The following is a 22,570-nucleotide window of genomic DNA, read 5'->3' as shown; positions in this document are numbered from 1 at the left end:
AGGAAAAGAGTAAGTGAAGTGAGTGTTGGTCCTCTAGAGAATGACAGTGGGCAGTTAACAGTAGATAACAAGGAAATGGCGAAAGAAATGAACAAATATTTTGCTTCTGTGTTCACTATAGAGGATACAAAATTCCAGTAATAGCTGCAAATCAGGAGGTGAATGGGAGAAAGGAAGTTGGTGAAATTGAAATCACTAGGGAAACGGTACTGAGCAAATTGATGGAGCTGCAGGCTGGCAAGTCTCCGGGTCCCGATGGACTACATCCTAGGGTCTTAAAAGAGGTGGCCAATGAGGTGGTTGCTGGTGTTAATTTTCCAAAATTCGCTAGATGCTGGAAAGGTTCCATCAGATTGGAAAGTAGCAAATATAACCCCTATTCAAGAAGAGAGGGAGGCAGAAAACAGGAAACTACAGGCCAATTAGCTTGATGTCTGTCGTGGGAAGTTATTGGAATCGATCATTAAGGAGGTTATAGCTGGGCACTTGGAAGAGCTCAAGGAAATTGGGAAGAGTCAGCATGGTTTTGTGAAAGGAAAGTCACGTTTAACCAATATATTGGAGTTTTTGAAGGTGTAATGTGCGCAGTGGATAAAGGGGAGCCGGTAGACGTACTGTACTTGGATTTCCAGAAGGCATTTGATAAGGTGCCATATCAAAGATTATTATGGAAAATAGTGGTAACATATTAGCATGGATAGAAGATTGGCTGGCTGGCAGAAAGCAGTGAGTGTATATAAATGGGTCTTTTTCTGATTGGCAGGATGTGACAAATGGTGTCCCACAGGAGTCTGTACTGGGACCTCAACTTTTTACGATTTACATCAATGACTTAGATGAGGGGAGTGAAGACATGGTAGCTAAATTTGCAGATGACACAAAGATAGGTAGGAGAGTATGTTGTGAAGAGGACATGAGGTTGCAGACGGATATGGATAGGTTGAGTGAGTGGGCAAAGATCTGGCAAATGGAGTTTAATATGGGAAAATGTGAAGTTGTTCACTTTGGCAGGAAGAACAAAAAAGCAGAGTACTACTTAAATGGAAAATGGCTGCATAATTCTGAGGTGCAGAGGGATCCAGGTATTTTGGTACGAGTCACAAAAAGTTAGTATGCAGGTACAGCAAGTAATTAAGAAGGCTAATGGAATGCTACCCTTTATTACGAGAGGGATTGACATAAAAGTAAGGATGTTATGCTTCAGTTATACAGGGCATTGGTGAGACCGCACCTCGAATACTGTGTGCAGTTTTGGTCTCCTTATTTAAGGAAGGATGTAAATACATTGGAGGCGATTCAGAGGAAGTTTACTAGATTGATACCTGGAATGAGTGGGTTGTCTTATGAGGAAATGTTGGACAGACTGGGTTTATTTTCTCTGGAGTTTAGAAGAGTGAGGGGTCATTTGATTGAAGTATACAAGATCCTGAACCCCTTGACAAGGTGGACGTTAAAAGGATGTTTCCTCTTGTGGGTGAGTCCAGAACTAAGGGGCACTGTTTTAAAATTAGGAGTCGCCCTTTTAGGACAGAGATGAGGAGAAATCTTTTCTCTCAGAGGGTTTTGGAACTTTGGAACTCTCTGACTCAGAAGGTGGTGGGGGCGGTGTCATTGCATATTTTTAAGGCAGAGGTAGATAGATTCTTGTTAGGCAAGGGAATCAAAGGTTATCGGGGTCAGATGGAAATGTGGAAATCAAAACACAGGAAGGTCAACCATGACATTATTGAATGGTGGAGCAGGCTTGAGGGGCAGAATGGTCTATTCCTGTTCCTATTTCTTATGCTCTTAGGAAGTGGTGAGAGATTGCTTTCTCGGCAATTAATAACTTCAAGGCAATGAGGCCATAAGAACTGGTGAAATCAAATGATGACTGAAGATAAGTAAGTTTATAGGAAGGGTGGAATTAAAGAAAGAGGGTGGTGACATCTGAGGAGAGGTCTACAGGAGATGAGGTATAGGTTGAAACCACTAAAGATGAGAAGTTGCTCAGTATGATGCTAAGGGGAAAGGGGGAAGGTCACCTCAGTGTTGGGTTTGGGATTGGGTAGTTAATCATGAAAATTTTAAGTGAGAGGTGTGAGGGAGGGAAACACTTAAGTTCCTCAAATTTAGAGAACATATCAGGGAAGTAAGGAGAGAAGTCTAGATTGAATTTGGAGAAAAGGCAATGCTGCTGGAAGGTGCCATGAACAGAGTGCCGATGGAAAGTGAGGCTGAACGGGGTGGCTTCTGTAGGGGGTCATTGAGGTGTGTTTTTTCAATGCAAGGATGTCAATAAAATCATCAATAATGAATATAAGGGGACTTGCTCAGGAGTGAGTGAAGATTATGGAGGTATTGTATAAAGAGGAACAAATTTGCAAGGAAATTAGAGACGTGTAAAAAAAGATAGAATACTGTTGTAAAGAGAGATATGTTGCTGAAGCTTTTTGCCTTGCACTCATCAGGACAAACTAAAGAATGCCAGATTTCAAATGATCACAACAATTTATACTACAGGGGAAAAGGATGCTGATTGGTTGGCTAGTCAACTTCGATTGGCTGAGGTGTTGCCACGGAGAAAGCAACTACATAGTAGCTAAAATGGGGGATTTTAATTATGCTAAAATAGACTGAGATAGTAATAGTGTGAAGGGCAAAGAGAGGGAAGAGTTTCTGAAGTGAGTTCGAGATAATTTTACTACATGGGTGTGTTTCCAGCCCAATGAGAAAGGAGACTTTGTTGGATCTGGTTTAGTTTAACTATGGAAAAGGACAAGGAGCAAACTAGAGTAAAAATAGGGGCTAACAAGGGGAGGGCCAATTTCAGTAGGACAAGAACAAATCTAGCCCAGGTAAATTGGAATCAAAGACTGGCACACAAAACTATAATGAAACAATGGGCTGTCTTCAAAGAGGAGGTGGTTCAGGTATCACTGAGGTACATTCCCATGAGGAGAAAAGTGGGACAAATAGAGCCAGAGCTCCTTAGATGAAGAAGGAGATAGAGAATTAGGTGAAGCAGAAAAAGGGTGTGTATGACAGATGTGAAGTTGATAATAAAAGCGAGGACCAGGCTGAATATAGAAAGCTTAGAGGGGAAGTGAAAAAACTAATAAGGGAAGCAAAGAGAGAGTGTGAGATGAGCTGGCAGTTGACATAAAAGGGAATCAAAGTCTTCTATAGGCATATAAATAGTAAAAGAGTGGTAAATAGAGGAGTGGAGCTGATTAGGGATGAATAAAAGGGGATTTAAGCATGAAGTCAGAGGGCATGGCTGCAGTACTAAATGAGTGATTAGCAATTGTCTACCAAAGTCATAGTGAAAGTGGAGTAGTTGAGAGACTGGATGGGCTAAAAATTGATAACAAGGAGGTCTTAGAAAGGCTAGCTGCACTTAAAGTTAATAAGCCGCCAAGACAGAACGAGAAGTATCCGAGGTACTAAGGGAAGTAAGGGTAGAAAATTGTGGAAGCTTTGGCTTCCAAACCTCCTTAGATCCAGGGATGGTGCCAGAGGACCGAAGAATTGCAAATGTTACACCCCTTGTTCAAAAAAGGGTGTGAGGATAATGTACACAATGACTCCCATCCTCATTCTCTTCTCTATATTCTAGAGAATTTCTTTGTGGTTGATTTTGTGCAACATGGACAGATGCCCGGCAAACAATTCTAAGAGATGTGAATACTACATGAATAACCTGCCATTCTCTAGAAAAGCATGATGCATTAAAATGCTTCTAATTGGTATTGCTTAAAACTGCTTTAGAGTGAAGAATCTTTCACTTAACACTCATTGGTTTAGAAAAATACGAATGAAGCTTATAAGAGATTATTCACTCAAATGGCAATCTCCAATATTAACTGCTTTTAAAGTTTGTCATTTACATAATTGAGTTTACCATCCGTCAGCACCACAGGGTACTGCTAAGTTGGAGATATGTACAAGTTGGAGCTTTTTAAATACTGACTGTGTTAATGGGGCCCTAACATGCATGGTACCATTCTGTAAAATTTGTATGCAGCTGTCAGTTATCCATGCCTGTCTATCAGGTCGTGAAACTGACACCGTAGTGCTATTTACAAGTTGATTTTGCAGTCACATATAAGAGGATCCAGTTCAGAGAATTGATTGAGTATCTCCAATTACCTTCTGGGATAATACAGATAAGAAATTACAAAACTTAGAAGATATAACACACATGCTGATGATTGTTTTATACAGATTTTTAATTACGTAATTTTACATTTGTGATAAAGAAATTTACAAAATATTTTGTAGGTAGTCATATGATACAACAATGCAGATTCTGAAAGCTGTCAATGGCCTCCCTTACTCAATGGGCTATAAGCTTAATTCAGTTCTTATATCAGAGTTCCGCAGTTGCCAAAGGAATTGCACCTTTGTTGGCTTAAAGGCTACATTCACTCCTTATGTAATCCACATTTGTAGACTGTATACAAGTCCATAGGTTGTATACTTTTAACCTGGCCAGCTACTTGGCAGCAGTAATATTACCGGAATTCAATTGCACTATGCATTGTATAGCACAATAACCATTTTCTTTATATACCTCTGATTTTTTTGCAAGGGAAACAAAAAATGCATCAAATATTCATTCCTTTGGAGCTTTGTGGTACAGTTATAGAAGATCATGAAGGTAATGCTCCTTTGAACAAGGTAATGTTCTTTTCAGGTTTATTCTCAATCCTTTTGTCTTATCTCACAAGTCAGCCAATTATACTCTCCAAATGTTTCCTACTTGTGGTTATTTCTTGTATTTGCCGTCTGCTCGGATGTGTGGGTTCACGCCAGTCATTCTCTGGCTCCTTAAAGCCAAGTTATTTCCTTTTTTGAAGTTTCCAACATGTGCTCGGAGCTGCTGTGTGTTGGCACCGTCACCTGGGCCTGTGTCAGTGATAAGGAGAAAAGGAACTCATTCATATGCACACTTTTATCCACGCAGCCACTTGGAAAAGCTGGAGTAATACCTCAGAGGTGGCCCTGAAGAATGTGTTTATTTTTGAGTGTGTGAAACATTGAGGCTATTTAAAAAGAAAATACCACACACATGATTTGGTAAACTGGCCTTTGATTGCCTACTAATCTGGCTGCCATCACTTCAGCATTTCTGATGGGGGAGGTGGGGGGGTGGGTGGGTTTGTGATGCTTTGTTGCTGAAGTTTCAGCATCACCCCATGTGCTGGTCACTGAAACCAATGGGCAGCAGGGTACTATAAGCCAAGGCACTGCTTCTGTTCTCCACGATCAAGAAACCAGCCACTTTGTGGTGAGTTGTGAAAAGACTTTGAACATGAAGTTTGCCTTGGCGGCATCGTACAGTGGGCAGTATTGCATTGGGCGCTTGTTACTAAAGTCAGTGGAACTGAAAATGATGCTATATTACTTGCTTTATATTACTGATCAAGGTAATTTTCAACCTTTATATATTCTTAAAATTTAAACAGTGAATGTTTTATTAAATACTCAATAATTAGGCCATTTTTATAGAATCCCCCCTTCAATATTCTTTTTTCCAATTGTGAATGTGCATTGAATACAGTAATAGCATCATGTTCATTTACAACTGTTGTATTTTCATTAATTCTGTGTAGCTTTTTGCCAATAGCAGTTATTCACTCAGCTTTAAAAATAGAATATTTTCCAGTTTTCTCAGACTGTAGAAGGCTGAGAAATCCTCTGCAGTTATACACTCCTTGCCACCTTCCATTTTACAAGTTATTCATAAAGTGATACATTAAGCCTCCAGAAAGAGGTCTACAGGCCTTATACCAATGCCACCCCACAGCTGGGTGCTTGTATGAATGCAGGGGTCAGGGGTGTTGCTTTCTTTCCAAGAAAATGCTCTGCCTCGACTTAACCCCTACCTCAGAGGACCTAGCAGGGAACTCACTCTCAAAACAAAATCTCTAGCCCCACATTTTATTGCATCAAGGCATTGCACTACCAGATCACTTACTCCACGAACTGAATTCTCAAAGTGAGCGTTGGGAACTAAATGCCCGGATGCATCTTGGGTCCGGACCGCTGTGCTTTAACTGTGTCACTCGTGCAATGCTATTTTTAAATACTGATTCTCTAATTGGGCAGGATAGAAGCTCTCTCAAAGGAGGGAGCTGCCTACATGGCACCAGCAGCATAGGCAGGCTGCAGCCATGTTGGGGCCTGCTGCTGCCTTGCTGAAGGAGGCAGCTCCTCAAAAGGCCAGCAGCATAAAGGGATGAAATGGAGGGTGACTGGGCAAAACTGAGCTACTGCACACTTTCCAGAGCAAGATACCCAGGGTCCCAATATTTTTAAGCATTAAAAAATAAACTTTTCCTTTGTTCTGCAGCAAACCAGACAGCTGTACGCCAATGTGCACCAGTCTGTGTGGGTTTGTCAAAGTTTTCTTTGAAAATAACAGTCCCGACCTCCCCAGCCTGTTAACAAGCACCTAAAGGTGCTCAATGGGCCGTTGATTGGAAGTGAGCAGGTTTCCCATTCCCTGTTCCCTGGCCTCACTTCAAAAACTGCAGACCATTCTGGGGGTGTTGGGACCCAGAACGACCTCCTGGATCCTGCATGGGGTCCCGATCCCGCTGGCAATTGAAAATCTGGCTCCATGGCCAGGATTCCCTGGCACCTCCTGCCGCCAGGATCTTCTGGTCCTGCCAAAACTCAATAGGCTTTTGGCTGGCCTGCCGCATCCCTCGCGGTGGGTCCCATCACAGTGGGGCCGGAAAATCCCAGCCCACGTCTCTTTCACATTTTCACATACTCGGTAAACATTCCTCACTTGACTAAAGGCTTTCGTGGAGTTGCTTTGACAAACACCTCGGATAGATCACCTGGTTGACCATTTATATAATCGTAGCAGCTTTTAATACATGCTATAAAGCTCGTTACAATAGCAATTTATTTGACTTTATCAATGGCATTAAGTAACTATTAAATGAATAATTTTATGAACGGAATTCTAACAAAAACAAATCACAAAATAATACTTTAAGGAAATACCAATACAGAGTAGCTGTACTTAAGGGAATGAGCCTGAAAGAGCGAATGAGACTTCTAATCCCTCTATGTTGAACATGCCTCCTTACCCTCCTCCCTCCTCCGTCCCCCGACTAGGCTAATTTCCATTTTTAGGTGGAATGCGGATATGAGCTTGGCACTACGCATCTTCACATTGATGCTGGTTCTATGAGCTGACAGCATGAGGTGCATCTCTAGGGCTGATCCTGATCATTTTCTCTCAACCACACACAAAGCACAGTACTATTATGATGGGCCGTGCTTACGGTCCTATCTGGGAACAGCAGAAACACGTTCACTTGTGGCAGGTTTCCTGTTCTGCCTGGAAAGCCAAAGTCCCATCACAGCAGCTGCTGTGTCACCTCGGCTAAGCGGCTGCAAACTAAAATGGTTCGATTGTTCACGTGACAAGTGTACACAGCAGAAAAGCCACTGTTAAAATAGACAAATCGAATCAGAACATATGGAGCTAAAACATTCAAGTCATGAATTTTGCTTTTATTTCGGAAGTTGTGACACTTACAGTCACCAAGCCTGAATAATTTATTTCCATTTAACCTCCAGTTACCCTCTGCTGCATTGATCCAAAGTCTATGACAAACCAGGTAATAAAAATGAGTACAGTAACCAAAGATCATTAATAACACTCCAGCCATTTTGTGGTCTTTCATTTTCTGCACCAGCTCCCTTGCTTTATATTTAATCTGATCAATATTTCAGCTTTAAATCTGCTGCAACCTAAACATTAATCTAACTTTTTGGAGTCATAAAAGATTCATGGCTGTCAGTTGCCATTTAGCTGCTTTATAGGTTATCCTGTGTCTGTGTCCCATGAAAATCTCATTAACTATAGGAAGGAAATTGCAATACGCTTTTTCTTTAAGAAGTCGCTTGAATACACACAGCTAGCAGGATATTTCTGAGCAAATCCTGATATACTTCAATAGATATGGCACAGAAAATAGGCCAAACTGAAACTCAGCCCTAATTAATGAGTCAGCAACCAGAACTGTCTTAAAATGAGGAATAACATGTATTTTCTTTGGTGTACCAGCTAACTTTCCAATAAATTTCATGTTTACTACATATATTTAACCAACTTATAATACCAAAAATGAGCTATTTCAGTCATCCGGTCCACAAGACACCAAGAAGCTAAAAGTCCATGGCCAGGATTTTCTGGCCCTGTCATGGCAGGGGACCCACCATGCGGGTTTTGGTAGTGCAGCCAAAAGTCCACTGACTTTCGGCGAGACCGGACGATCACTGATGCGGGTGAGGCTGCAAAATCCCGCCCAATGAGGGTTAAATTGGTTAAGGGGATCACACTTCAGGATTAACCAGTGCTCATTGAGTGGGATGCTGCAGCCAGGATGGCAACTTTGCGCTCCCTGCTCATTAGAATGATGAGACGAGAGTTTACACCCCAAGGAAACTAATATTGAATTAGGGACAGGGTGTCAGAAAAATTAACGGAAACAAAATAACTGTCATGAAGAAAATAATGTCACTAAAGAGTGACCAGTTGGCCAGGACCAGATGGTTTCTATCCCAGGGTTTTAAAGGAAATAGGTGAGCACGTTGCCGCTGCCCTAAATATAAGCTTCGAAAGTTCTCTCAATTCGAGAACCGTTCCATTTGATTAGAAAATTGCACATGTCACTCCACTACGTAACAAAGGTAAGAGAGGAAAACCAGGGAATTACAGACCAGTCGGTTTAATGTTTGTTTTTGGAAAATTACTAGAGTTTATAACTAAGAATAGAGTTACTGAACACTTTGAAAATTTTCAGCTAATCAGAGAGAGCCAACATGGAATTGTAAAGGGTAGGTAATGACTGGTGAACCTGATTGAATTTGAATTTTTGAATTGGATTTTTGAAGAGGTGACAGAAGTAGTGGACAGAGGAATATCTACGGATATTATTGATATTGACTTGCAGAAGGCATTGATAAAGTCCCCCAAACCTGTTAGCTTAAGTTGAGTCTCATGGAATTGAAGGCAAATTATTGACCCGGACAGGAAATTAACTGAGTGGCAGGTGTTACAACCAGGTGAGAAGGGGTGAACTGGCTCCCCTCTATTCAACCTCCTCAGATGGTCACAACAAAGTTTCTTTTCCAATATGTATTTTCCAAATCAGAATATATTTAACTATTTAAGCTGTGAGCAATAAGGAGCCAATCGTGAGTCAAAGAAAGAGCAAATTTATTAACCATTAAACCTGCAAAAAATAATAAGAATCACAAACACACACGCACACACACGCATGCACGCGCGCACACACGCACACACACGCTTGCGCACACACGCACACAAACACCAGAAATAAGGGGAGTTAGATTTTAAAAAAGGTAAAAACATATACAGTTAAGTGTCCTTTGATTGTCCTTGAGGCGTAGATTTTAAACATTGCAGCCGATTTGGGTTAGCTGGTTTCTTGGACGCGGTCAGATATAGAACATGTTGCAATTATTACGAAATCTCGGTTCACCGGCAGGTTTCTGGTAGAGTTGGCTTTTCAAACTGGGCAACACGCTTATTCCAAAAGAGAGAGAGGGAAAGAGAGAGCTGCCTTGATGCTAGATTAATTGTTAATTTTAAATCTGAGATTGGCAGATTTATGTTATCCAAAGATATTCAGGGATGTGGGGCAAAAGCAGATATATGTCAGCGATGATCTCACTGAATGGTGGAACCGACTCGAAGAGCCAAATGGCCTCCTCCTGTTCCTCTGTTCCCATGGAAGTGAAATAGATCCACACCTGCAGGGTGAAACTGGCTCATAACAAATCAGCAGCCGGTTTTCCATCAGGTCAGATTTATTTTCCATTGATTTGTAAAATATTGCCAAGATTTTTAATTTCAAACCAAATAGAAGTGACAGTGAGACTAAGGAATGAGCCTCGTTCTGTGAACTTCAGTGGAAATAGTGGGTGTGATGAAAAATCAGTTTCCAATTCATGACGAGTCCTTTTAACGCTATTGGCATTGACCACTTTCACTCCCGGTTGTTCTTAGATGTTCAGAATATCTATTGTAGTTGAAGTCTTCCTTCCATTTTAATCATTAGCCTGTGTGGGGAAGCCATTGTGGTTTTCCCATCAGGTGAAGTTAGCAGGAAGAGGAGCCAATGCAAGAATAGGCCCATAAAAGTATGTTTTTGTCAACTTCTTTTTGACTTGTTGAGCCAGAAGGAGCTCCTCTAGGCCCACAAGGAAAACTGAGGCCTTGCATACCCATTCCCCCTTTCCAATCACCAGAATATCTGGAAATACCTTCCCTGCAACTTACCTGAGTTCTAGGGCACAACTTTGACCGCCCTGCCCTGCCACACATCCTGGCCAATGATCCCCAACCACCTTTCATACCACTTTCATCTGCCGGCCAGCTGCTGCCTGCTACCAGTTTCAGGAGGGCACCTGGGAAAGACCAGGAGGTTAAAATTGCCTAGGCCTTATGTTCTTGAGGTCAAGGAGTTCAACATTCGCCTTGCCTGCTGACCACCTGATTCCTGCTCCAGGTTAAAATTGGGCCTTTAGGATCTGTTCCCTAGCAGTGTGCAATCTCTCATTGGTAAGCACAAAATTCAAGAACAATTCTTATAGTAACATTTTTTGAATCTGTTATCTGCAGTGTGACCACCCAGCATCTATGTTAGTTGGCTTTATTGTTTGTTGTCCTTCCCCTGTGGTGTCTTCTCACTACTGGATTATACATGTAGCTTGACATTACTTACAGGTTGGTGCTCCAGTCAAACTACATTGCCATTTGAAGATGATCATAAATATTCATACCAAGTTGTGCCAGAATGCATGTGGGGCAAAATTGGACTTGATAGTGCATGATATCTGGGTCCTAGGAGCACTATTAAGCTTTCAAAATGGTGGCCATGATATGCCCACATTTCTGTTTCACCTAAGATCTTTGAGGAACACTTCCCTTACCTCCATTTAAGCCAGGAGCAGTGTATGTGTGCATGTACTTTATGAAGGAGGTGCTCACAGAACTCTTGGAACCAATCCTCCAGCGTCAGAGCAGGGTGAGGATGGCACCGCCAATGGCTGTGAAGTTGAATGTGGCTCTGAATTTCTTTGCTGCAGGATCCTTCCAGACTGGAGCAGATGACATGTGTAACATCTCTCAGTTTGGCATCCACTGCTGCAACAGGGAGGTGACAGAGGCTCTTTGTACTAGGATAAGGGAGCTCATTGTGTTCTCTCTGACCAGAGAGAAGCAGATAGATTGTGATGTGATTTTACCAGGATGGTACAGAGTGCGCACACATGACTTTACAGGCACCACATCTTATCGCCGTAAAGGTTACCCGTCGCTGATGCGTGGTTGATGTGCAATCACACCCAGTGAGTGCCCATTTGCTGGCAGCAACCATGAGGGTTTCATTCTGTGCCAGTCTGCTGTTCCATCAATCTTTCAGTCACCATGCCTAACCATAAGGTGGCTGCTGGGTGACAGAGGCTATCTGCTCTACTCTGGCTCATGACCAATGTACTTTCTCATTTCTTTTTGTATTGCATAAACAATTCGTTTAAGTGGGAGGCCCCTTTAATTTTTTTTGCGTGGCCACATTCGCAGGATAGCTTAAAGGCGCTGACTGCAGCGGTTCAAGAAGGCAGCTCACCACCACCTTCTCAAGGGCAACTAGGAATGGGCAATAAATGCTGGCCCAGCCAGCGACGCCCACATCCCGTGAATGAATTTAAAAAAAACTTGTGCACAGTCTGCGCAGCTTAGAGGGAAGATTGCTCATGGATTCCCTCCACACCACAACCACTTGTGGCCAGTATGTGTATAACAAGACCCATGCTGCCATCCGAAACATCGTCAAGTAGACAATTCAGGTGCTGAAGCAACGGGCCTACTGCCTGGAACCTCTCTGGAACTGGCAGTGTGAGCTAGCTGTGAGATGTGAGTTTGAGACTTGCAGCAGTGCCATGTACATGATTGGGAGGTGAGGCAATGAATGCTGGGTTTGAATTGTGTTTGATAGAGACAGTGGGAGGTGAGTGAGGTGGGTCATGAATGGAGTAGGATCTGAGGCTAGTGGTTCGGTTGTAAGGATATGGCATTTGAATTTGCATCCACTGACCTTAGCCACTCTTGTGAGGTCATTGAACTTTTTGTGGCACTGCCTCCAGGTTCGCTGAGCTAGACTACTGGCATTAACTGCAATGACTATCTGCTTGCTTCTGTCTGGAGGGCCTCCTGGCTCCCTCCTCCTTGTCCTCCTGCACTTCAGAGGGGAACATTGTGGCAGGCTTTCTGGATTGTTGCAGTATTTTCATTCCTCTTTCTGCTCAGAAGCTCTTCCAGAACAATTTTGCTCTCGTCTTTAAGAGATGTAGAATGGCTTTAAGTAATGGCAGTTTCTCATGAACTTAGGCCCCTTGCTTTGGCATGCAGTCAACTCATCAGTGCCTTTAACGCCGGGCATACGTCTCTCATTACAATTACCAGGTGGCATGATGTTTGCATGCTGCTGTATTTCATTGACTGGGCTTGGTTAACTGGGCATGACGATCCCTGCACCTGCTTTTGGGGGGTAATTGAATCTTTAGCCTGATGTTTCCACTTGTAGGAGGAGTGCAAAACTAGGGGTCATAAATATAAAATAGTCACTAATAAATCGTTAAGGAATTCAGGAGAAACTTCTTTATCCAGAGAGTGGTTAGAAAATGGAACTTGCTACCACAGAGAATAAACTGAGGAAAATAGCATGGATGCCTTTAAACTAGATAAGTACACGAGGGAGAAAATAATTGAAGGATATTCTGAAAGGGTGAAATGAAGTAGGGTGGGAGGAGGCTCCTGTGGAGTACAAACAGCAGCACTGACCCATAGGGCTAACTGGCCAGTTTACGTGCTGTACATTTTATGTCATTCTACTGTTTGGTTCTGCTGAAGGTCGTCTTATCTTGACCACATTGCATGATTTCAGTAACCTAGACTATTAGAGTCATAAACACAGCATTAAAATCCTGTCTTCACTGGACCAGGAGTTTAACAAGGCATTGAAACATTTAGGAAAGATAAAATATACAAGGCAGAGTGATAAAAAGGGGCAGTCTATTCCCTGGAGTACATTGAAGGAGGCTGAGTACAATGTGCCTAACAACTCACAGGGTATTTGTTTGAATTTTATAGGTATGTCTGGATTGCCCCACTAGTAGTATATCTGCTTTTTGCTGGTTTGAGGTGAATCCATCCATTTCAGAGCAGTGCCCAATTGCGAATCCATTTCCCACATCATCAGCTTTTCTATTTCTTTTGAGCATAACTGTATACTTAGTACCAAATTGTGGCCAATTTTACATTGTGTTCTTGTGTCCTTTGGTGAAGTGACTGACGTCAATCAAAACAGTCCCAATGGGGCACCAAAGGATTCATTTATTCCCATCATCTTTCCTGAACTGGAATTGAAAAGCGAAAGATCATGGCCTCACTGAGTTACTATTTAAAGAGTTACTATTTAAAACTATTTTTCAGCAAAGAGATTTTTCCTTAGAAGCACACAGTACCTGGATTAAGGCTAAAATCTGAGGGCCTCTTTGCCAGCAGGTTTCCCACCTGATTAGCAAGCTTGGACGCAACAGGTAGTGAACATGTCAGAGGAGGTGGCAGCCCAGGAATAGACGGGGATCCTGCTACTGTTGTAGCCTGGGGGGGTATTCAGCTTCCAATTGTTGGGGGGGTGGGAAAGGGGGGCACAATCATGGGTGGAAGTGGCGGGGAATTGAGGGGTTGTCAGCAATTCTGAAAGGGTGGGTAGTTCCAATTCTGAGGAAGAACATGATTAGCTTTCAACTGCACTCAAAGGAGCACTTCAGCTCCTCCTGGCCCACAAGCAGTGCTGGAAAGGCACTTACTTCCTCCACACATCATGTTTGCCTACCATTGCACAGTAACTTTTACATCATTTTCTCCCGACGATTTGTTGTGCAATGCTATTTACTCTCCATAATTAATCAACAAATTGAGTAAGAAATCAATTTAGTGGGACTGGGGGCTTGGATGAACGAGGACACTGCCCTTTCATTTCTGCAACTAGTTAGAATTCTCACTCTAGCGGCCCCCTGAAGTGAGGAGGACGCTTGCCATGGAGTATAGCCTGGGGCAAGAGTTTGTGTGTAAAGTCTTTCAATGTGTGGAAGTTGTTGCACTGCAGATACCACATAGTTCTGACTGACCAGGGCACTCTCCTGCTCTTATCTCCTGCCATAGATGCATTGAAAGGATTTACAGGTTGGTAACCAACCAGCTTGGCCACGCTATGAACACACCTTCCTAGCTATCAAGTCCTGGAGTGGGACTTGAATCCAGAACCTCTAGCTCAAGGCCTCTCTCATGGTTGGGATCCATTGCATACCTATGGGAGGAGTGTCAATCCAAGGAAACTCCTGGCCTAAGAGTATTACCTGAAATGGGTTTGGGCAGTCTCAAACTAACTCCCAGTAACATGGACCTAGAAAACTTCAATACATTTGACACTAACTGGTAGTAAAATGGAAGTTTCAGTAAGGTCATGGAAAAACAAGTGTCACACTGTGTTGCAGTAGGTGCTGCTCAGAAGTTGCCACTGGAGCATTTTGTTATGGCAGAGTATGGAGAGCTTCATTCGGCAGCTGGATGTGATACATCTATCTTGAGAATGCTAACCTGAAAAAGGGAAAGGGTTCCTTTTCCAGCAGAATCCCCCTGGATAAGCAGAAAAACTCACCAATTGTTAATTTTTAAAATATATTCGTTCATTGGGTGTGGGCATCATTGACTAGGCCAACATTTATTGTCCATCCCTAATTGCCCTTGAGAAGGTGGTGGTGAACTGCCTTCTTGAACTGCTGCAGTCCATTTGGTGTAGGTACATCCACAGTGCTGTTAGGAAGGGAGTTCCAGCATTTTGACCTAACGACAGTGAAGCAACGGCGATATATTTCCAAACCAAGATGTTGAGTGACTTGGAGGGGAACTTGCAGCTGGTGGTGTTCCCATCTATCTTGCTGCCCTTATCCTTCTAGATGGTAAAGGTCTTGGGTTTGGCAGATGCTTTTGAAGAAGCCCTGGTGAGTTCCTGCAGTGCATTCATTACTCACTGTTACTACTGTGTGTCGGTGGTGGAGGGAGTGAATGTTTGTGGATGGGGTGCCAATCAAGTGGGCTGCTTTGTCCTGGGTGGTGTTGAGCTTCTTGAGTGTTGTTAAAGCTACACTCATCCAGGCAAATGGAGAGTATTGCATCACACTCCTAACTTGTGCCTTGTCGATGGTAGACAAGCTTTGGGGAGTCAGGAGGTGAGATACTCACTGCAGAATTCTCAGCCTCTGACCTGCTTTTGCACCCAAAGTATTTATATGGCTGGTCCAGTTCAGATTCTGGGCTATTATGCAAAAGGGACTAGTGTACAGCTACTATATGGAAGGTTGGGTTTTGACTGGTGTGCCTGAATATAACGGTTACATATAGTGACACTACGGGCGGAATCGTCCCAGGTTTGCACTAAGTGTGGCAGTGGGCAGGTAGAACGATGTTTTACCCACCAGCCGTGATGGTGGGTTTTCACACCGTATTGTCCCAAACATTATTTATGCATTCCCAGGAAACACGCCCTTTCCATGGCGGGCAGGTTCCGATTCACCTGCCACTCCATCACCTCGTCGCTTCATCACGCCAGGCGCCACATTTAAAGTACAGCTGCACTCAGTGTTTCCAGCCCAGGACTGCAGCAAAGGAGACATGTCCCCAAAAGACAAGAAGACTGCAGCCCTCGAGTGCCTTTTGGACACCGTGGAGGCCTGCTGTGATGTCCTCTAACCCTGCTTTGGCCGCAGGAGGGGCAGCTACATTACCACTCCAGCTTGATAGGTGATGGCAGTGGTGATCAGAGCCAAAGCTGCACAGAAGAGGTTGGCCATCCAATGCAGATAGAGGATGAATGATCTCATCCATGCAGCCCAGGTATAGTAACCATCTCATCACTCTAAACTCACGCACTTAAGCCCATCACACATTCACTGGCATCTCACTCACTGCCAGCTCAGGGGACATCACCACTCACTCTCTCACACACACCCTCACATCTCCATCTGGCCTCATCTCCTCTGGAGACTGCCTCTTCAGCCCTCTCCATCTTAAGGCTACTTGCACAGATCAACATGTTTCCCCCCCAACCCCCCGACCCCACACACTTTCCTTGCCTGAGGCCCTCCTCCCCCTTTGCCGTGCAAGCCCTAGCCCTGCAGCGATTGAAAAGCCCAGCCACATTATGGCTGATCTGGTAGCCCGCCAGGTGCACATCGCTTATGTGCTGTTGTGAAACACGTCAGTGTGTTTTCCCACTGACGTGGGCAGTCGATCCAGTGGGGCAGTGGGGGGGTGGGGTGGGGGGGGGTTTGAGTCTGGCGGGCAGGCCTAATGCTGATGTATTACAATGAGGTTCCCGACATCTGATGGTGGAGAACGTGGCCCACCATCAGTGGGCTGAGCGGACGACCATGAACTGGTTTTGCACTGTCGTGAAACTGATCGCACCATATTGTCCACTCAGGCAACCAAACACGCCCGATGCCAGAGGGAATGGGAAATCCCGGCCTACAAGTGACAGCCAGAACGGAGATGATTGAGTAATTGCCCCATTAATTACACCTAAGTGACCAAAGTGCTCTAAGTGACTGGGATTGATTTTATGTACATATTTTATATTATGTAATTATCCTCTGCATAGTATATTATACAGGAAAAATAATCCTGCTTTACCAGGCTTCTGCTGTAGTTTTTGATCATTAGTTTTGTTTGCTGTAGCTTGTGGAGATTCTGTTTAAATAGACTCAGTTTTCTAACATAGATTCGGTTTGCTGTAGCTGTCCTGCCCACCTCCAACTCCTTGGCTGACACATTAGTGTCAATATCCACTTCATAATATAACTTGCTTCATAGAAACATAGAAATTTATAGCAAGGAAGGAGGTCATTTGGCCAATCATGTCTGTGCAGAATGAAAAGAGCGATTGAGCTTAATTCTTCTTTCCATCTCTCGGACCATAGCCTTGTAGGTTAAGTTATTTCAAGTGCATATCTAAGTGGTTTTTAAAGGCAATGAGAGTTTCTATCTCTACAGTCTTTCCTGAGATCCAGACTCCTACCACCGTCTGGGCCAACAAATTCCTCCTCATCTCCCCTCTAACCATCCTACCACAATTACTTCAGCTTTAACTCCATTTTCCTGCCCGCTCTGCATGTACCTTAGCTTTTGATCTCTTAGGGAATTAAGGGATATGGGGAACAAGTGGGAAAGCAGAGTTGAAGTCCAAGATCAACCATTATTGTACTGAATGGCGGAGCAGGCTTGATGAGCTGTGTGGTCTACTCCTGCTCCTATCTCTTATGCTCTTACGTTCTAACTTTAAATCTACACCTCATGGTTATTGACCTCTCTGCTGAAGGGAAATGGATTCTTCCTATTCACTCTATCTAGGCCCCTATGATTTTATACACCTCAGTTAAATCTTCCTGAGTTTCCTATGTTCCAGAGAAAACAACCCCAACCTATCCAATCTTTCCTAATAGCTAAAACTTTCTCTTCCTGGCAACATCCTTGTAAACCTCCCCGTGCCCTCTCATCTTTCCTGTAATGCAGCAACCAGAACTGTATGTAGTACCCCAGCTGTGGCCTAACTAGTGTTTTATACATAACCCCACTGCTCTTATATTCTAAGCTTTGGATAATAAAGCAAAATATCCTATATGCCTTCTTGATCACCTTTACTACCTGTCCTGTTATCTTCGGGGATCTGTGGACATGCACTCCCAGGTTCGTCTGTTCCTCTACACTTCTCAGTATCCATTTATTGTCTATTCCTTTGCATCCCAAATGCATTAACTCGCACTCTTTGTATTGAGCTCTGACATCTTTGGTCACCTGACCAGTCCATTAATAACTTCCTGAAGTCTACAGCTTTCTTCTTCACTGCCAATCACACAACCAACTTTTGTATCACCTGCAAACTTATTAATCACAATGTTAAAAAGTCTAAATCATTGATATATACCATGAAAAGCTAGGGGCCTAGTCCTGATCTCTGCAGAACCCCACTGGAAACAGCCTTCCAGTCACAAAGACATCCATTGACCATTAATCTTTCCTATTTGCCACTGAGCCATTTTGGATCTAACTTGCCACTTTTCTTAGGTCCCATGGAATCTTACTTTCCTGGCCAGTCTGCCATCCAACTTTGTCCAAAAGCCTTGTGAAAATCCATGCGGAATACAAATGAACTACTTTCATCAATGCTCCATGTTACCTCCTCAAAAAAGTTAATCAGGTTAGGCAAACATGGCCTTCCCTTAACAAGTCTGTGCTGACTATCCTTGATTAATCTGTACGTTTCTAAATGACAATATCTACTGTTCCTCAGAATTTTTCCAATAATTTGCCCACCACCGAGGTTAGGTTGATGGCCTGTAATTACTCAGTCCATCCCTTCATCCCTTTTCAAACAATGCTGCAACTTGGCAGTCCAAAAGTCCTCCAGCGCCACACCTGTAGCCAGAGAGGATTGGAAATTGATGGTCAGAGCCTCTGCTATCTCCTCTCTTGCTTCTTTAAATAGGCTGGGATATATTTCATCCAGGTCTGGTGATCTAACCACTTTCAAGGCTGCTAAATACATTAATATTTAAGGATTACAGAACTTGAGTATTGCTGAACAAAGAGACATGCTGTCGAAGCTTTTCATCTTGCACTCATCAGGTCAAGAATGCCAATTGTGAAGGAAACAACAATTTATACTGCATGAGATGAGAATTCTGATTAGTGGCAAGTGGACTTGCTAAGCAACGCTGATTGTGCTAAAAATTACACTGACAACCAATTTAAGATTATCAGTCACGCTCGCAATGTGGCTCACTTATGTGTGCTAGAAGCTATATATATTCACACATAGGGCCCTGTCCTTTGCAGACAGAAGAAGCATTTCCACATATTACACTTTTTTCAACTAAACAAAAGCTTGGGGGACAGCCATTCCCTGATTCATTCAAGGCAATGCCTTGACCAATCAGAGTGGATCTGCCTGATTTGAATTTAAACAAAAGCTTGGCAGTTAAATGTTCCCTTGTGCATTCTCCATAGCAATGCCTCTACCAATCAGAGTCCACTTGCCAACCAATCAGCACTCTCTTCTTGTACAGTATAAATTGTTGTTCCCTTTACAATTGGTATCCTGATGAGTGCAAGATGAAAAGTTTTGACAGCATGTCTCTTTTTTCAACAATACTCAAGTTCTGTATGACCAAACAACGACCTTCATATTTCTTCTTTCACTATGTTTATCCCATCGAATATTGCACACACTTCTTAACTGCAATGTCTGCATTGTCCTCCTCTTTTGTAAAGACAGGACAAAGTATTCATTAAAAACCATGCCCATATCTTCCATCTCCATAGACAAGTTACCTTTTTGGTCCCTAATCAGCCATTCTCTTTCCTTAATTATCCTCTTACCCTTTATGTATTTATAAAAGATTTTGGGTACTCTTAATTTTACTCAACAATATTTATTCCTGCCTTCTCCAGCTTTTCCTAATTCCCTTTTTAGTTTCACCCCTGTATTTCCTATACAGTCTAAGCTTTCAGCAGTATTGAGCTCTCTCTGACATAAACTCCTCTTTTTTGCCTTTCCTACTCCGTATGTTCTTGAACATCCAAAGGAGTCTAGATTTGGGAGTTCCACCCTTATTCTTTGGGAACATAATGGTTCTGAACTCTCTCTGTCTCCTCTGGTCTGTTACTGATTAGCCTTCAAGTCGTTGTTTCTAGCCTACTTTTGCCAAATCGCATTTGCCTTTCCCCAATTGAAAACTTTTATGCTTGATCTACCTTTGTTCTTTTCCATAACAATGCTAAAATCTAACTGAAATATGATCACTACCACCAGAATGTCCCCCCACCGATAACCTTTCCACCTGCCCAGCTTCATTTCTTAAAACGAAAAGCAGAACTGCCTCCTCTCTTGTTGGGCTTGCTATGTACTAGAATGCAATGGATAGTGAGTACTTAAAAATAGATCAAAAACCAAAGGTCAGTGAGGGAAAGTCATTCTGTACTTTGGGTATTCTGTCATTGTGTAGGAACATTAATATCTGACCTCTAGCTCGCTTGTGCAAGATCAGCCCCTTGTTCCCCTCTGCGTTTCTCTGGTGAATGGTACTTGGTGTGGTATTACCCACTTCTATCTTCTGTAACTGGCTCTCACCTGTGAAGTAGCAAAAGTCATTGGTAGATTGACCGTAACTTTAGACATGAGAAATTTATCCATATTAACATCTGTATTTTCTTTATTTAATCCATGGTGGAGAGAGCATGTCGACAATCCTTCTGTTTTAGATTTCTTCAGGCTTCCTATAGGGACTATGCCTGCTCCTCAGGTGGGAAGGCAGCAAAGTCTGGCTCTCACTTGTATCAACTCTTTGTCGGTAGGACAAAGCTTACTTCTCAGCATGAGGTGCTCTGCTGTCTTAGTTAAGAATGAGGAAAATGAAGCAAGGTTGGGCTTTCAACTCTTAGATTTTTAGCTGGTAGTTCAGTTCTCTACATTGGATATTGCCATCCCTCAGAACACTGGAGGTGGGGAATGAGCACTAGTAGCAAAGGAGCACAGGAAAGGAGAATATTCAAAAGTAATTTTAAGTATTCCTCTCCCTGACTCACTATGGTACACTTCCACAACCACCGTCCAGCACCTTGTTCATGCCTAGACAATGACTATCAGCAGATGGGTCACCTGTAAAGAACATCTCAGCAGAGCTAGATTCTGTCCTTGGTGAACATGAACACATGCACATTACCAGTAGGAGTGTCCTGAGAGGCATCAGGCGCAGCAACCCTATCCACCTCAACCCAAGGATGCTAAGGTTTAGATTAGCTAATTTAGCCCATATTCAGGATTAATTTCGGGACCAGGTTACCTACTCACTGGTTTACCTCTCAGTGAACCCTGTATTTTTTTAGCTTGTCAGCATATTTTAACACAAGGGCTTTTTAACAGTATTTAGAATGACAATCAGAAAATTCTTTAAAAATAAAGCTGATACAGTTTTTTTACTCCATGTTTTATAATTGTGAAATCTTATTGTGAGCCCCTTGGCTTCCTGAACTGTTAAACTGAGTGTAATTTTAAAAAAGGAACGGACAACTGCATTGTCCATCTTAAACTGGAGGTGGATTGAATCAGAAAGATGATCACCTGAATGATAGTTGAGTGGGAATTTGATCTTCGTCGCAGGAGGCACGTTAGCACTTGGCAGGTTGGCAATCGATGCTGGTATGACCTTTGGCTGCAGATTTAGGTTGGAACTCTGGAAGAGGCTTGGAGCAACAGATAACCTGTGGTCAGAAATACTCTTGAGATTATGAGGCCGTGAGGGGTTTGTTCTGAGTTTAGGAAGCTGAGGGAGAAAAGAGACAGATTTTTAGACTGAAATGCTATGCCAACTAGAAGGACATAAATTAGAAACATAGGAGCAGGAGTAGGCCATTCGGCCCCTTGAGCTTGCTCCACCATTCAATAAGATCATGGCTGATCTTCTACCTCAATGCCATTTTCCTGCACTACAGTATTGCCATATCCCTTAATACCTTTAATATCTAGAATTAAAGAAAAACACTAGAGCTATGAGAATAAGGACCATGGGGATGGAATTGGGCATGGCCAGAAATGTAAAACAAGCGGTATTACACTGATTGCAGGAGGTTTTGTATTTACCTGTTACATATACTCCACCTGCTATTCAGTTCTGCTGACTTGAATAGAACAGAGTACCAGGAATTGTTAATGTCTTGTCAAATTAAATTGTTAAAGTTTGTTAATTACATTGTTAATGTTAAGAGAAACAGATGATTGGTATTTGAGCACATATAAATAGGGGATAGCTGGGACACTGGGTTGTGCGGGAGGGAAGCTGTGAGGCAGACCAAGTCAATAACCTCCCAATAAAAAGCTCTGGGTCTTGGTTTTAGTGTTTCAAAACCGGCAACCTCAGGAGTGAGTCGGTGCCAGATTTCGGACCTTGCCAGTTTCGGATCGGGCGGTTCAGGTTGAGCAGTTCTGATGGGATCAGGTCAATGGTCACTTGGACCACTCAGGGCATAGGAAAAGACAAGCACGCAAAGCCAATAACTGGTCAGCACGCCAATGCAGCACCTAACCAAACAAACCAGTAAGTTATTTCACTCATTCAATAATAATAAAAATTCATGCATCACAGCTTAAAATAATGTCCAATTTTTGAACATTGCCGGCTTTCAGATAGCCAGGTTTAACACACTGTACCTGTAGTTTGTGATGTGCAGATTGCAAAGCAGGGGAAATCATCATTTCACTGGAGTTAAGAAAAGGGTTTCATAAGTTGGTACTGATTATAATTAGAACTGGATCTCATGAATTTGGATCAGTTGACTACACCCTTGCCTCTCAGTCAACAGGTTACAGGTTTCAAGCCTCGCCCACAGATGCAGCACTAAAGGACTGATGGTGTG

At 42.9% G+C, this 22,570-nt stretch overlaps 1 protein-coding gene across 4 annotated transcripts in view; it reads right to left on the bottom strand.

Moving 5' to 3' along the window:
* Window positions 1-4,199: 4,199 nt before the first annotated feature.
* The window catches only part of LOC144690838 (kinesin-like protein KIF19), a 182,090-nt gene continuing 163,719 nt past the window's right edge, over window positions 4,200-22,570 (bottom strand). For 3 of the 4 annotated variants that reach the window (XM_078558678.1, XM_078558680.1, XM_078558681.1), the window contains 3 exons: window positions 21,279-21,480; window positions 20,181-20,288; window positions 4,200-4,890 (listed from right to left, as the gene is read on the bottom strand). In XM_078558678.1, the coding sequence (XP_078414804.1) occupies window positions 4,751-4,890; window positions 20,181-20,288; window positions 21,279-21,480 (450 nt within the window). In that variant the 3' untranslated portion in view covers window positions 4,200-4,750. The remainder of the gene's footprint in view (window positions 4,891-20,180; window positions 20,289-21,278; window positions 21,481-22,570) is intronic. The other variant, XM_078558679.1, reaches the window with a different exon arrangement.

This window comes from Cetorhinus maximus, chromosome 15, assembly GCF_964194155.1.
Source record: "Cetorhinus maximus chromosome 15, sCetMax3.hap1.1, whole genome shotgun sequence".
Classification (NCBI taxonomy): Eukaryota; Metazoa; Chordata; class Chondrichthyes; order Lamniformes; family Cetorhinidae; genus Cetorhinus; species Cetorhinus maximus.
The sequence above is the reverse complement of the archived record's forward strand: the minus strand, read 5'-3'. Positions and strand labels throughout refer to the sequence as shown.